This window comes from Ascidia mentula, chromosome 1 (assembly GCF_947561715.1).
Source record: "Ascidia mentula chromosome 1, kaAscMent1.1, whole genome shotgun sequence".
NCBI lineage: Eukaryota > Metazoa > Chordata > Ascidiacea > Phlebobranchia > Ascidiidae > Ascidia > Ascidia mentula.
In genome coordinates, this window is record NC_138566.1 from 11,428,138 (window position 1) to 11,445,007 (window position 16,870).

Genomic DNA, 16,870 nt, shown 5'->3' on the forward strand with positions numbered 1-16,870 from the left:
ATAATCGTTGCGACATAACTTCCAATAAACATTATCGTAACTTAAGTACCAGATGAACAATTCCTATTAATTACTATGCCTGGCAGCAAAAATAGCACTATATTAAACGTCCTACCTGCCAGCCTACTCAAGTGAGTTAATGTTGTGACGAACTACAGGGACGTTTTTCAAACGTGGCGGAACTGCCTGTTCAGTGGTTCAAAAACTTGATTCATTGCTGTGATGACTTCGTGAAACCTGTAATACAGGTCTGGGATGGCGATTGAGCATCATGGTTTTCGGCAAATTTCGTTATAACCACAGAAAAATGAAGCCGTTTTGATCTTCTAAAATAAACTCCTGGATTTCGCAAAAACAACGTTATTTTTTATTTGGCTCTCAAAATCTAAACCTTGCATACTCCTGGTTCTGTTGTGGTTTTCGTGCAGGTTCTGACCTTGCATACAAAAAGCTTGTCAGATGGTAAACCAACTTTAGAAGCATTCTTACACTTCAAAGCGAAACTTAACGCAAGCAGCGTTGTGTTGAATTTTCATTCATGACGTATAGCTTTGGACAATATCAACTAACAAAACAGTACATCGTGATTTCGCTTTTAAAAAAACTTATGCAACAAAAAGGATTGAAGTATTTTAGAAGTGCATCAAAAAAGAAAAGCCCAACAACAGTTGATACGTTTGACATTTAGTGGAAAACGTAGTAGAAACTTCTAAAGAGACAACGTTTAAAACTACAAACCCAAACAACATTTACATATTTATGTAGATTGTCTGTCAAGCAATTTCTGTATGCATTTTGTAAGATCAGCAATATGTTGAGATGCTTCAAGCTGTTGTTGAGAAATTTGTTTCACGACTTCTGATGTCTCGAATAGTTCTTTTTTTAATCCAGATATTTCTGCTTTTAATTTTTCGGTTTCATTCTGAAAGAATCATGTTTTAACAAATGGTTATAAAGAAGCAAATCATTCAAAAACTCGTTGCAATATGTGAACTATGAAGGATAGTAACCGTGTATGTGGTACTAGTTTTTAAGTAACAAGTTGCTAAACGTAATTTTCTTGTATTCTAATTTCCGAAAAATATTGTTCACACGCACAGCTATGTATGTAAATTATGGTGACGGTTTATGCAAAATACGAATAATAATTAGAAAATAAATTAAGTTTGCTGCGGAAAGTTTACTTTACAGTAATTTTCATACGTCAGGTGGTGCAATAGTATCGCGGATGTTCTTTTCCTTCATCTCTGTTTCCTCCAACATCCAACGAATGAACGAACTTCGACCTGCATATTCGTTCGGGTAAACGCGTCTCTCGTACGCCACCCAACGGCGCCGTATAAACTCGGGCATTGCGTATTCCATATCGAGCACACCTTCAACCTGAACATTCACACTTCTCTAACCGCGATTTCAATTTGAATATGGGCTTACACCAAAAATATGTTTTACCTGTAAAGCAAGCCTTTGTACATGTGCATGGTCCTGAACAGACGCTATGTCATCGACCGCTAACCCGACCTGACAAACATAAAATACAACCATGACTCGTTGATTTTTGTAAAAACGTGATGACCCACCAGAAGATTCGTGAGAAGAAGACTCACTAACACAGCGAAGATTATGAACACAACGTTCGATGACTGAATGTATTGAACGACATCGTGATATTCAGTACTCGTGAAGTGAGCCAGAAAGATGTCTGCATAATCCATCTCACCAATCATCATTACGAACGTTTTCACGAACGCTAGTATTGGTGTATAGAAAGCATACTGAAAAATACAGTTTTAAATTTGTGAATGTTTAAGATTGAAATGTTTTTATTGTTGAGTTAATGACGGCAAGTTCCAGCAAAAAGCAAACTGCTATCAGAAACTTACTCAGAAAAAAATAGCAGTATTTAAAATACTGAAAATCCAACTACGCTGTCCTCTATTTTTGAACACTGCAGACCATTTAGGATAATTGTGTTTAGCGGATTCATGTCCATAAGAGTTAAAAAAAACTATACAACCAGGTTAGACCACAAAAGTTAGCAAACAAAAGCAATATGTATTGATATGTTGCGTTAACCTGATTCTGCAACAAAACGTAGAAGCTGAATGCAAATCCGAAGATAAAGAAGACGAGGACGGTGGCGAAACGGAGGAATGTGAAGCCGACGCTCGTTACCATGAAAACATAAATTCCTAACCAGGAGGTTCGCCGAGCGTAAAGTAGTAAGTTTAACCAGGATAGAAGGATGGCGAAAGCCCCACATTCCCACTGCCATTTCTATATAAATAAATACGAGGTATAAAAGGTAGTATTAGAAGAGTAGGCTATGAAGATATGATGTATCCTTGGTCCTTAAAAAATACCTGAGAATTCATAAAAAAAAACTACTTTTCTGGTCAATGTACGTAACAAAATTGTGTTTTGGGGTTGATGTATCGCATTAGCTAAATAGTTTAGAAATATATTTTGTGTTACTTCGCGGATGCCGGTGTCATGTGCAAGTGGATCGATGTCGACAAACACAAGAATGCAAAGAATGTATAAAGTTGCTTCGATGTAGTTTGTATAATCCAGAAAATACTTGGACTTTTGGTGAATCATTTGAAACAACTGAAAAGGTACAGATTGCTTTGTAAAATACAGGCAGAATTTTTGATGTAGCTCAGTCAAACCTCTTTGATCAACTGTATGGATGAAAAAGCCAACACCAAAACGATAAACAGATACCGATAATTTGATGTCTCCTTACAACTTGATCCCCAGACATCCTGTGCTTGCGACACAATACTGAAAATTATTCAGAGAATGATATTTTCTTAGTTCACCTTGTAAGAATTTTGTAAATAAATTTATTTTTACGAGTATTTTGTAAAAAAAAATCATTTTGTCGGTTCATTTGATTTTCTCCGGTCAAGATTTTTTTGTGATTTAGAAACTTTAGTACAACTGATAAAAAAGCGTTATAAGTCAGCATACAAAATTGTTCACAGCAAACTTACACCAAACATTTGTTTCCAGATTGCACTGTCGCAGTTGTAGCCGTGACGTTTACAGCAAAACGTGGTGGAGTGGTTGTCATGTAAACGTTCAGGCAGACAAAAAAGGCCAAGTAAGTAAACACGTTGAGCCAGTAAATATAACGACCAAACTTTCTCCATTTCCAGTTGAGAAGACTCGTTACCGTTGGGTGGCGCAATAAACGCTCGTGTCTCGAATCTTTCTGTGAACAAAAAATGCGAAAGTTTGTAAAATTTGATTGATGTGTCGGATTATAATGCATTTGATTTGATACCATTTTGTTAAGAATGTGATTTTCAGAAATGAGGGCTCCATTTTTGGAATACGGTTGCTTTTCGATCTCATTGCTGGAAGTCAACTTAGAAGGTCCTCTTTCGTTGGGGCCATTTGGAACAACGTAATTAAGCTAAAACATAAACATTATTGTTCCATTCTGACCGTGAACTTAAAAAATAGTAGTTTGTTAACCGTTTTAAAAATTGCTGTTGTTTAGCTTTGCAGATATGGTGATGTTACTGTAAGTATGACGTAACATTTTTGCTCGGACTTATTTTGTTCCAGAATCTTTCGAAGACTTTTACCGCAGTTTAAACGTTTTGCACTTACTTCCAAACCCTCGTTTTCCAAATACGCGTTGTTGGGTTGTCCACTTGCTTCATTTTGTAATGTTCTCATCCATGTGCTTGATTCATACGCATCTTCCAAGAATTCGTAGGTAAAAGTAATCTTCATACCAAACAAAGCAAACCAAAGGTAATGCCGTATTATTTGGATTGTTACTTCTAATTGTATGGAGTTGTAACCAAAGGTACAAGAAAAGTGTGAATGTAAAATATGCCTAATGCAAATTACCGTGTAATCTTTGTCGTCACATCGCTTTTCGTTCCACGACATGCATTTGGTCAACGCCAACTCGGCAACATCCGGCATTTTATCCACTAAATTTCTTAGCGGCGTTGTTATTGCTTCTAAAAATCATGGATAGAATGTAAGGAAATTTATTTACATAAAAAGGTTTGGAGAAGCAAAAATATAACCCAACACATACCAGCAATGAAAAGGCTTGGTTTTTGTGACATGCACACTCTCACCGAACGTGCATTAATTCTACCCGTTACGAAATGCTTCATATATTATTTTCTATGTCAAAACAGTCGCTTTGCCAAATGTTTTTATCAATTTATATTTGCAAAACTACAGTCTTACTTGAGGACGGAACGAAATATGCGTTTCGCAGTGAATCTTTCCACGAGTCGTCTTCTAAAAGAGCTCTTGCACATGATTCATTGTAGTTGTCGACAGCGACATCTAGTGGGTTGCGGCCGTCGGGCAAAGTACTTTTGACATCAGCTTTAGCTGCAAGAAGCAACTTTACCAATTCCACATGACCTTTTTCGCATGCTGTGTGCAACGGTGTGCTCTGCAATAAAATGTTTTAAAGTCAAAAATTAAACTCACCGTAGGCTACGATGTTTCATTTTGATTAGATAAAGACGTTTATTAAACATAAACTTACCATGTTGCGGGTTTGATTGTAAACGAGACGATGGTCTGTCTCTATCAGTATTTTTGCCGATTTGGTCCAGCCTTCATTCATGCAGATGTCCAAAGCAGTTTGTCCTTTACCGTCTCTATATATACAGTAATACAGATACGTTACGTATACAAACAGTTTTCAAAATAAGAAATACTTTTTTTTTATATTCCTCTATTGTCATTTTAAGAGAATTTACAATAACCTTGTTTTGTTTTACATTTAGGGCATGTTTACATTAGAACCACCACAGTAGTGTTTCAGACATCTGACTATAGTAACTAAAACATTACGTGTCTTGGCTGTTGGCACCGAGCATGAGTAATACTTTTACGGTGGACGTGTGACCATTTAAAGCGGCCAAATGCAAAGGAGTCATCGAATGTTCGTCCTGGTCGTTAAGGGATGACCGATCCATGTTTACAATTTCTTGGACAACATTTAAGCGACCGTTTAACGCAGCAACATGCAACGGAGTTCGCTCTTTGTCGTTTCTTTGATCCAAACTGGCTCCTTCCGATATAAGTATCTGACGTAAAAAATAAGTATCTGGCGTTTTTGTTTTGTTAGTAATTACCCAGTGTAGAATATATTAATGGTACTATGCTATAACACAATATGTTTCCACATTTATAAAGCAAGCAAAATGGAATGCAAATCGAATTGTTCTGTGAGGGGCACGCTCCTAGTCAGAAAAAATCAGAACAAAATGCGAAACTGATTAGAAAATAAAATGCTGGGCCTGGATTTCCACAGACAAGGTGATCTCGTTTGGCGAAAGAAAAATGTTGAGACTAGACTTTTTTGGTCTTCTTTGTAAACTACAAGGGCAGGGTAAAATGTGCATTGAACGACCCTGCTGTGTCTGAACAACAATAAGCAGCAGCCCCGTTGTGTCAAAGAAAAATAATTAAATAAACAGGAACGATAACCAGATTTTTGCCGACAAAGGTATTTTGTCAAACTTCATAGAACCAACCTTTACAATTGCAAGTCCCCCAGTCGCTGATGCAGCATGTAGAGCCGTGTTTCCCAGCCGGTCGCAACTTTCAACAAGACTTTTCGCGCATGGAAAACCCATCAGTGCCTAAAAAATATACACACCAAAATTGTTTTGCAGAAAATAGTGCGTTGTGTAGAAAAAAATTGGTAATTTTTCTATATTTAGTTTACAACACAAATGAAATAAGAACAATTAAATGCTATGGTGGTTATTTCAGTTCTGCTTATGGGTCAATCCATTCCCATGCGATTTACTTAAAATAGTTAGTTATATAGTATATGTCTTGTTTTTTAGGGCAATAAATTTTTAAAAGTCTCTGTTTTATCACTGAAATAAGTTTCCAATTTTCTCGATGGAGGAATATGCTATCCTGACATGTCACAAAAATTTTGTGCCTATGTTTTTCTTCTCTCAATGGCCACAGCGCCATAAATTGTTTCGTCTGGTACAAAATTTTATTGAAATCACAGTGTTTGTTCACATTGGGTCGCGATGTTTACCTGCACAATTGCTGTTCTACCATATTGAGCCGCGAGCAAACAACAGTTCCGATCCCAGGCGTCACAGCCAGATAGATTCGCACCCCGCGAATGCAACATTTCCATCATATCAATATTTCCTTCACGGCAAGCAACCATCAGGGGCGTAAGACTTTCGTTATTCTGCAATTCCAAGTTTGCACCCCTGCAGAATAGACAGGAAGTTTCTTTTCCGCTAAAATTGTTTTATTCCTGTTTACAACGGTCGTCAAAAATGGTTGTCCGCAATTATTACATATTCATGTTCATTTGGTCACTGATTCACTATTACGGCAAAGGCTTTGAAACTTTAATTGAGTCTGCAATTGTCGAATAGGGGTAAAATTATCAACACAGTCTTTCAATATTGTTCACTTTTATGACTGAAAAGCATAAACAAAGCAGTTTTATTTTTGATAATGGTACCTGTCGACTAAAATTTTAGCCACTTCGAGGTGATTTCTGTGCGCAGCAATCCACAACGGAGTTGCTTTCTCGTCGTTTCTACTATTTACATCAGCTTTATTGTCAAGTATCGCCTGGACTATTTCCACAACGCCACCCTCAGCTGCCGAATGAAGACTTGTTTTCCCACTTCCACATTTCTTATCGACGTAATTGGAGAATTCCACTTCTGTGACAAAATTAATGTTAGATAAACTGAACCATTTTGCATGAGCAAAGAAAATATTATCTCTAGTTATAGGACAGACAGCATGTATGGCGAATGCATTACTTGAAAGAATATCGTAACGGCTTTGAATTTGTGATGCCTCTTTTTCCCAGGTAGCAAGGAGATATAGAACGGTATCCAGACATCCACTGTCGATGGCAGCATGGAGAGGTGTCGATAAATCGTTATCTTGATCGAGTAGGCGTGAAATTGATGCACTGGCATTTGACTTCCTGGCGTAATTAAGAATTTCTTCTGCAACCTAAAAATATCCATGATAACCTGTAATATTTTTTTTGGGAATTTAAAACGCTGTAATACTTTTGTGTATCCATCTCTGCAGGAAAGAATTAAAGGAGTGCAACCGTTTTCATCTTTTGCCTCCAGCAGTTTAGGACGATGATTTGAATTCTCCAATATTGCCGCCAAAATTTCTGTATGTCCGCGCTTGGCTGCTTCGTGTAGCGCAGTTGAAAGATGGTCGTCTTTAGCCTGTTGGTTGTACAAATTAACATACGACAGGAAAATTAGTTTGTGTGCAATGAAGTAGCAAAAGCACGCGCATGCGACCAATACCAGTAAATCAGCTTTTCCTGTTTCAATAAGCAGCTGAACCGCATGCAGATGACCTCGATCACTGGCGTAGTGCAAGGGAGTGGATTGGAACTTGTCTTTTGCATTAACGTTTGCGCCGCTTTCGAGCAAAACTTTAAGGCACGATTTCTCATGAATTGTGGAAAATTGAACACCGTTGTTGATATGGCTCTGTTTAAGCAAATCTGTTTAAATTTTGGCATATAAGCACAAATTTTTAGACACAGGCAGTCCCAAAATCAGTCGAAGTCCAAAAATATGAACACACATCATACAACTAAAAAGTTTTTTTGTGCAGGTAACTAAACATACCCCATGCGTGGCTTGTTTGTAATGTTTGGCGGCTAAGTGTATGGATTGCTTTCCATCTTCAGTTAATAGATTAATGTCGGCTCCATGACTAAGAAGCTGCTCCGTCGCAAAACCGTTTCCTCGTCTATTAAACCACAACAAATATTACATTGCCCTGCTTGTAACAGTATGCAAATTCTGTTACCTGACAGCTACATGCAGTGGCGCAAATTCGTCATCTTCGTCAATTTTATTAACATGCGGCCACACGCCCTGACCTAAACTTGCAAAAGCTTGTTGAATGTCCCCATAACTGCCTTCTCGGAGTATCTGTACCAGAACTTTATTGTTGCTCATGCTTACCCAAAAAAACAAGATTCTAATCTACAAGCAACTGTTGTTAGCTGTGCTGTGTGACATTACAATATCTCACGCGATTGTTCACAAAGCACCAACAAAAGTCTTATTTGGGTCATGCAACAGTTCGTTTCAAAGCAACTTCTAAATGTGCACGCACCACTGACTTTTGAATAGAAACGCCCTGTTAAAATAGTGCCTTTTTGATGATTGTGGATACTGTCATCATTTTTTCTCACAAGTGTAAGTTAATATGCTTCATAAACACCGCAGGTTTTCTTAATCTATTACGTATTCGTATTTTGTAAATGAAAAAGTTTAACCTCCATTAAAAGTTGTGTTCCGTGATAAGTTCTCCTAAACAAAAACTTACCTGGTAAAGGATTCCTGTCGAGCCGGAGTCAAAATGCCACTGAAAAATTTTAAACAAAAAACATAATTATTGTATTACTCCACAGCTTAAATTCGCTTTACCTCCAAGGGAATCGTACGTTTGGCTGAAACTTTCCGTTCATCTTCTTTGTGTACATACGGAATTTTATACGTTTGTTTGGTGTCAGGGCCATATTTCTCTACAAACTCCGCCAGAAAAGCTGGACGTCGGTAACTCTTGCGATTCTCCTCTGATATGTTGTCCATTACACTCACTACAACTTCATATTCTCATGAGACACGGCCGGTCTGATTATACTATTCTATGTGAAAGTGCTTTTAATGGAAAGTATCCAGCGCGTAAGCATCTTAAAGCATTTATGATCCATTAGGGGTCCATTACATAACTGAAGCAAAACTTTATAAACAGATTGTATGTATAAATGTGGTTTAATGTTTAAAAACTAGTTGCAGATATTACATAAATTTGAAAGGAAAATCGCAACAACTATTTATATGTAACTAAACGCTGTTTTATAGTTTCAACGGCGAAATACCCATGCAAACACGAGGACCGGGTGAACTGTAACTGCTTTTTTAACTATTTTCAAATGCGTATACGTCTGTTTCCACACCTTAGAAATTTACTTGCTGCGTAACCAGGGTAACCTAGTCAATAACTTAAATCTTCAAACGCTGCCGACCGTTAGTGCCACCTTTCGTTTGACAACTTTGTACAATTATCTCGAGGAATACCTATAACCTGCTTGAGCGAGGCCTCATACAATTTACTTTACAACGTTTGATGAATGAGGTTTATCCTGTCGATTATATCGGAACTCATGGTCAGTCAACTTCCTCACTAAAATTATGCTGGTGGTGTCAAACCTTATCCAACAACTTAGTTCTACTATCACTGGACACCATTAAATTTGGTGACTGAAAGTTATCAAGAAAACAACCTGGCCTGGAGCTTTGGCAAATAAATCTTTGTCTCCAGTTATTGTCTGATGTTTACTTTAAAAGGTGCGTCGGCCACACCAGATTCCACTTCGTTATACCTGAAAACTTTATAGTACAGCGAAGTTTTTGCATGGGGTATATAACTCTTTATCACTGCTAGTAGAATCTGACCCTTATTGGCATCGTATACACGTGTATTATATTAATAAAAAGCAACATTCTTCAGTGGTGATAGAGTAGGGTCGCCTGGTTGTGAAACTTTTGCAGCAGTGAATGTTTCATTGTGTTTTGTACTTAAAACCGGCCCCTTTTTCCATGAATTTATCACGGTGTCCGCATAATCCTACCCGCACACAATTGTTGTCCGCTTTTACCCGTCAGGAAAGCTGAACATTTAAATACGACTAGGCTGGACTTGTCTTTTTGTTTGAGTTTAGGAAATAGCGGAAACGCGGTGTCCACAAGCAACAATACGGACTTGTCTGTTGCCTTTCGGAAGCGGCATGTCTGCTTTTCAGTTGCTTTGGTTCTCTCTAAATGCCACGCTTTCTAAAGAACCAGAGGGATGTTAGTTGACAAAAATGATAACAAAACTTTGAACGCGGGTTACTCGAGCACCCTACGAGGTAGCGGCATGGTTTTTATAGAAGTTCTACATTTCATTGAGGCGACGTAAGCGAAAGCCTTCACCAAAAGTGATAGATTTTTATACGTGCCTGAATGAGATAGTACAATGTATTAAAATCTTTTGATTGAAATCAACATGACAAAATATCTGGTGACAAAAAGAAAGTTTGATTAAGATTTCAAATATCACACAAAAAAGTGCGGTTTTTTTCAATAATAATTTGCAGCAAAACTAAAGATTTTGTAAGACATTAAGAAATGTATGCTTCATACAGTACTTCATATAGAAATGTAATGATATATATAAAAACATTTAGGAATGTTTCCTCATTTTAATTTTTCTCTAATTTTGCACCAAATCGTGCGGTCACGTGACATAAAGCAACAGGCATTGAAATCACACATAATCGTTTGTTTTGCTGCAAATTAATGTTTATAACAATGCACCCTGGTGTAGCATTTTAACTAGATTTATCAACCAAGATGATGGACAAATGATCTTGAAAACCAAGATAACTCTAAACTAGAGAGTGCGAAGAAGTGCCAGTCCACAAATTTTGCGTTTATGTTAGCCGGTCGTAATAATATGGTTGAATTGTGAAGTAGTGCGTAATCTGACAGGCAAAACGGTTCTTAACTTGCTCTTAATGCCGTGTATGAGACAAAGACACGCCCGGTTGTATGCGCACGAGTCACCGCTTCCGCCCACTAATTGCAAGGTGCGTAATTTGCAAGTAATCAACCGTCTCCTATGGTCGACTTTCGTACCAATGTGCGTCGAAGTAGTCGACAAACCTCAGTAACAGCTGCAAAATCGGCACAATTTTCGACAATAAGAGGAAAACCGCGACCCACGCACAATCTTTAATGACCGCTCCGATCATAATAAAAATTATTTTGACCATTCGGGGAGGGTGCTGATTTTGAGTAATTGCTTGTAATACATTGTCAGGAGAGATAATGTTCATGTTTGTGACAACCAGTGGCCGATACCCTAATTGTCAAAGGGTAACCTAATAACCGTCCATTAGCAGTGAAGGGGTTCGCGCCTTCAAGTACGAAGGATGTTCATTACAGGAATTGCCGTCTTCCGTCGCATTATACTCCAAGAAAACTTTGATTGATTTTTTTTATTTTTTGCAGGTGTGGGAAAATTGTTAACCGGCAATAGTTAACAAACCATCGTGATAAAGATAAATAATACTGGATCACCGGATAATCTCTTCAACGCCGCATCAGTTACTTCATCACACAACAACTGTGATTTTGCTGTAACCATTTGAGTTATCAAAATTTTATTCAGCGAACATGTGAATAAAAATTATTTCTAAATATAGCATCCGCATTGGTAATTTTGGCCAGTCTTTTATTGCGAGACGCGAACCCAATTACGTTCAACTCCAATTCAAGGAACAGGTTCCGGCCGGATTCACGACCCGCATGTCATAGATATTTGATATTTACCTGAAGTTTCGCCGCAACTTTAAACTTTATTGCCGACGTGTGTCGTGAATATGCCCATGTTCATGGCTTCTTAAACGCCGCCGTCCTCGAATATCACGTAAATCTGGAAACATTTACAATGTCAATCAAGCGAGCAGTTTTTAGGGCGTCGTTTTGCGTCGAATGACGTATACGCTCATTGCCAAACAGAGCAACTGTTAAAACGTGCCCATAAAGCGCAACGGCGCTTCCAACGCGAACAAAAGCACTCGTCCCATAAATAGGATGGCGGGAAACGAGGCAAAGAAAGCGGCTTGACGTCACAAGTAGGTTGCTACTGGTTACATGGGGAAGCAGAACTGTTTGAAGTGGTCAACTCCAAGTCGCAGCGAAGTGAAAAATTGCCACCACTTGCCAATTAAAATTTTCAGACACGACACTGAATAGAATTAAGGCTCCCACCCTTCGTCTATAAAAAAACGCAGGGCGTTGTCGTGATAGCAATCCCGAGCCGACGTTAGACTTCAAAACCAATATTTATAACGCGGCCTTCTGACATCCGTGGGAAATGGGGCCGACAAAACTGTGGTTGCGTGGTAAAGGTCGCGCATTGCGCAGAGTCGTGAGCTGGGGTGATTTAGTTAAATGTTATTTGCAATTATCCAACAAACGATTTAATCGCTCGTTTAAAGAGATTGAAAGGTTAATGCTGCTTTTACATGCGGTCATGTAACATAGTTTTGTACTCGCTAACTGTATTATGATACACCAGAAACACCGATTCCCACGAAGCATGCAATTCCGTTTTCTTCCACTTCCTAGAACGTATGTACGCCCACTTCCCAAATAAGGTGACATGAAAAATCATCCAGCAACAGCAGGTACCATAATCTGATCAATCAGCGCAGACACGATACCGGACCTCTATAACGTGGCACAATATCGTGAACCGCGGTTTTCACGACCCGGGCGGCAAATAAATGAAGGTAACCGATAATCCGCTATGGTTCGTCTCGCCCAAAATTTTCCCGCGTTCTGAAATGCGACTTCAAATTTGGCGCTCAACACCTACCAACACCCGCTACCTGTTCGTCCGCTTAAATCTCGGCCGCATTATTCACCGGTTTCGGCTGCAACCAGCAAGGATTGCAAAACTCATCGCCCCCGGTCAACACTCGAGTTCCAAAAATACACGAAACACTTAACTCTCGCCGTGTGTTGTTGTGAAAATAAACTTGAAACAAAGAATACGTTCGATCGACAGTGATTCATTACCGTGAATTCCCGCTCCCAAGTTCGGAATATCAGAGACAGCAGACATATAACCCTTATACGTCACGAAAGTGATTTTGATGTGCTTGAAAGGTTGTTCGCTCTAAGCTTGAATTGACATTTTCGGGCTAAAAACAGGAGTTTCTGGTTTTAAAAATACATCTTTTGAAACAAATAGAGAAAATTTCAAAAGTGACTTCAGGAATCAGCATGTACAAGTCGGTGATCGACGAATTTTGAAACTATAGTTCTTCGTTCTTTGTTACTTAACTTTTTGCGTCCGTAATGCGCTAAGGCTGCATTGAAAAACAGTTGATTCATATTCGCAGCCAAAAGTAATTGCAAAGAGTTTGTATTTTTTTGTGGAATTGACACTACAATGTACATCTTGCTGCGACCAATTCAAAACTGTCAGTATTTTGCGACCTGTTGATTTCTATTATGCAGGGTTAGGTTATACCCGCGCAGTAAATATTATCAACCTTGTTGCCTAGGATCACGATAAACCGGCAAAATGCGTCCATGTAATGTGAACATGTACTCCCTGTTGTTACAACAGTCGAACCAGAGAATCCGAAAATGCTTAATCGCGTTGAGCTCAATGCGCCGACGGTAAAAAGGTATAAGAAATCGAGATATCATCGCTGCTTGGTCAAAACAAATTTACGCCCAGACGGAGATGATAATGCAAACAAAAACAATCAGAATGGAAGCAGAAAACTCCCAACTACCAGCAAGTGTTTACACTGAGGTCACGCTTTGTTCCACATAACTTTTGCCTTAAATCGTTTAAATTCAACGAGTGTATTTTTCTTTCACTCGTCGCCTAACTACCGTGTTTGGCGACTTTGAGCGATTGCGAAACGATAACAAACAAAGTTGGCGTTAAGTTTGCTTGCCAACTGACACCGCCACAGCGCGCCATGCATAAAAGCCAAATGTTGTGCTTGGTCGCGCCATCACCATTTGGCGCACCCACTAGATAAATAAATCTGTAAATCCGATGCTATTTTGCGGGGGATGGTCATTTAACTTATTTCCATGCAATGAAAGGGGCAGGGATTCCTATACAGTTAGAGCGTGGGCGAACCCTTGAGGTCCGTGCTCTTTTATCGACATCGTTTTTTACTAAATTGCCGCCTTGCTCGCGGCAACAGTTTGCTTGACATGGCTTAGGAAGATTTTAATCGCGATTCCTCGCACAGGCTTTCGGCGCCGCTACAGGAGAAAGTGATCGAAAATTAAATTCAAACATCCCATAAAAAATGCATCGGGGTGTTGTTAAATTCAAATCTATTGGCGAGGTTTTATGTGAGAATTGTGCAACCGCAATTGGTTGTTCTAAGACGAAAATAGACAAAAAGTATGCAAAACCACAATACTGTATAGAATAAGCAACGTAGCCCTATATTAAATTTATCAAACTATACTTAGCACGAACATGAGTAACGGAAAAATGTGGTGGGTTCAGGATGACTTGTCAACCACTCAAAATCATCTCTGTTGTTGTAAGAAATATAGTGAAATTATTCATACGACTTCAGGCGAATTCTGGTGTATCACGTGATAGAGGAAACCGGGTGCGCAGCTGAAACTTTGAAGTCGCGACATTGATTCGCGGTTGCCTTTTTATCACACCGCGAAAGAGGCGCGACAACAAAACGCCCGCATCCTTTGGAAGTGGAAGTCGGTTGTGCAAAGGGTGGGGCGTTGAATGGATAATCCCATCCACCCACATACTGTTTGAAACTCGATCGGACGCGACAAGAATCCGAGCCATTCGCACCACACGTGTTTCTAAATGCCAGGAGATCAATAATAGCCTGCACACGCGTGCCCTTACTCACAATGACTGTCACAAGTCAATGTTTGCGCCAACGCCTGAAAACCGAAGCGAGACCGGCGTGATGTTTGCTTGCTTTCTGTGATAAGGGGTCGTCGGGCGAGGGCAACTCAATCTCATGGCTCCAAGTCGTGACACACACAGAGGGCTCGAGGCTGCAAATAGTGAATCGTGATTACTGGTTCGTGTTGTTGTGGCCTGTTTTTTTGCAATTCAGTTCAAATGAAACGGTGGCACCCGCTTTACTAAAACGGTGGAAGGAAGATGTAAACACTTGGGCTCGGCAGACGTTTCAAGCTTTGTGACGCAATTAGGGTCGGCTCTTATCCAACAGTCTATATTCGTTCGACGCAAGCAACTTAAGAACCCTCCTCGAAGTTTAAACCCGGTGGGAGCAAAGTATCAAAGAAACACTTCAGCTCACTATCACGCTTCCGATTTCACCACTTACGCACAAATGACAAGAAACAAGGGAAAGCCCATCTTCGCTGTTTCCACAAGGATTATAGGAGCGAAGGGCGCAGTGTGGGCCACAATAACAGCAATTTGACGGACAATGCCGTCCATTATTGCTAACCGGTTGGCCAAAAGAACATAACATGGTGAACATCGACCTCCCAGAATAAAACGTTTTGGGACATTTCGATATTAGATATACTCACAACCGGACGCATGACAACAGAGATAGGTTGAATGGACGACCAAAAAAGCTCGCGCGCTAAATCATAACGTCAGCTTTCATTACGCTTTGCACGATCATGTTTATAAATAGCCGACCAGGGAAGGGCGTGTGAGTGTCATCGACCCCAAAACCGCCAGCGCTTGCCTGGACCATTTGCACTTGATTCGATGCATTCCGATCTTTTGCTGCGATCCGTTTGACAGCCGCCATTATACATTGCATAGAAGCCGACTCATGCGCGCCGGCGCGAAATGTATTTTTAATTCGTTAGTTTACGCGAAGCGCCAATAGTAAGTGCAGCGCTAGCACTTATTAACCGCTATCGTTAAAATCTTTAAACGACCGAACGCTAATCTCCATTAGGCGCGTGTTCGCATCGAGACCTCGTGCGGGATCGCACCGACAACATTTTCCATGTTTGGTCGCGGAAACTTTTCACACTTCAGCCACCCAATAGCTAAGGTTATTTGCTGCGTTAAGTTCAGAGATCAACGATGTTTCTCCCTTTTTTTTGACTCCATCTGCACTTGCCGGAGTTCAGATAAGCCACTGCCACATGTAGTTTGGAAAAGCCTTCGACTCGGTCGAAAAAATGGTTTCCTGTCCGCGCGTTTTTATGATATGTTTACGAAACTCATTTTATTATGTTTTTTTCGGCGCGGAGAACTAAAACCATGAAATTTATTATGTTTTCATGAATTTTTTTTCTACAGTCGCATGCACCATCATACATTTTCTCTTGACTTTTTCAAAGGTATCCAAAGGTAATACTTAAAAATTTAAAATGCACTCTTTAAGCTATAACAGAATTTCGTTCTTTGATAAAGAAACAGACACAAAACAACTGATTTTCGATTGCTTGCACCACGAAGTGCCGGGTACTGATGTATATCTTTGTGTAACTTGAGTTGCATTTAATGGATTTCGACTTTGAAGAGTCAAAATAAGCATGTCGGGCGAATAGCTGATTGATGATTTTCATATTACGAATGCCTAATGAGCTCCGTACATTACGATTGCCCTCGACCAATGGCCCCCACGTCTGTTGTCAGTCCGAGCACGGAAAGGTGAGAAGTTTACGTAAATACGAACAAGTCTCGTTTCTTGGAATCGACCATGTCGATCAAATACCTATTTTACGACCAAGCCTCCCGCCGAGCCATTGCTGATTTTTGGACTTAAGCCTATCCGTGTTCACATAATGCCCACCGACCCTTCCTTCGAGGGGATCCTGATGACGTACCAGCGCCGACAAACCTGTCACGATCGTATAAACTACATTTGCCAGGTTGGTAAAAGCCTCATAACGGCTGCTCCTTCCGCCATTATAAGCTGTAATTAATTCGCACAGGCAAAGATTCCAACGACTAGTTGTTGGGACAATTATAGAAACCTGTCAGCGACACGCGGTTGTTTGCCGAGGGATGACGTCAATCGGATACACTTTTCACTTTAATATTTGCAGTTTGACAATCGTTTAGGGTTTTTTAGCGTTTCAGCGAATTTTTAAGTTGAACGTGGATGTGGAAAAAACCTGTGAATAAGCCCCAAGACATGTTATTGGTGTTGGATGTAAATTGAATATCGGAATCTTTGAATAGTGGACAATTTGTGTCTAATTATTACCTTGCTGGAACAATTGTGCGAACTGAATAACGATTTTGTTGGGGGAGGTGGAGG

At 39.7% G+C, this 16,870-nt stretch overlaps 1 protein-coding gene across 1 annotated transcript; it reads right to left on the reverse strand.

Annotated features, from left to right (window-relative positions):
• Positions 1 to 579: 579 nt before the first annotated feature.
• On the reverse strand, positions 580 to 8,048 carry LOC145897089 (transient receptor potential cation channel subfamily A member 1 homolog). The gene is made up of 22 exons (XM_082985265.1): positions 7,837 to 8,048; positions 7,653 to 7,776; positions 7,323 to 7,511; positions 7,068 to 7,238; positions 6,810 to 7,008; positions 6,500 to 6,707; positions 6,056 to 6,239; positions 5,532 to 5,639; positions 4,846 to 5,081; positions 4,535 to 4,649; positions 4,225 to 4,438; positions 3,871 to 3,986; positions 3,625 to 3,744; positions 3,293 to 3,424; positions 3,000 to 3,220; positions 2,673 to 2,787; positions 2,476 to 2,610; positions 2,077 to 2,277; positions 1,581 to 1,775; positions 1,453 to 1,521; positions 1,204 to 1,383; positions 580 to 922 (listed from the first exon to the last, which is right to left on the reverse strand). The coding sequence occupies exons 1-22, from the start codon at positions 7,986 to 7,988 to the stop codon at positions 758 to 760; spliced, it is 3,549 nt and encodes a 1,182-aa protein (XP_082841391.1). The 5' UTR covers positions 7,989 to 8,048; the 3' UTR covers positions 580 to 757.
• Between the last annotated feature and the right edge of the window lie 8,822 nt (positions 8,049 to 16,870).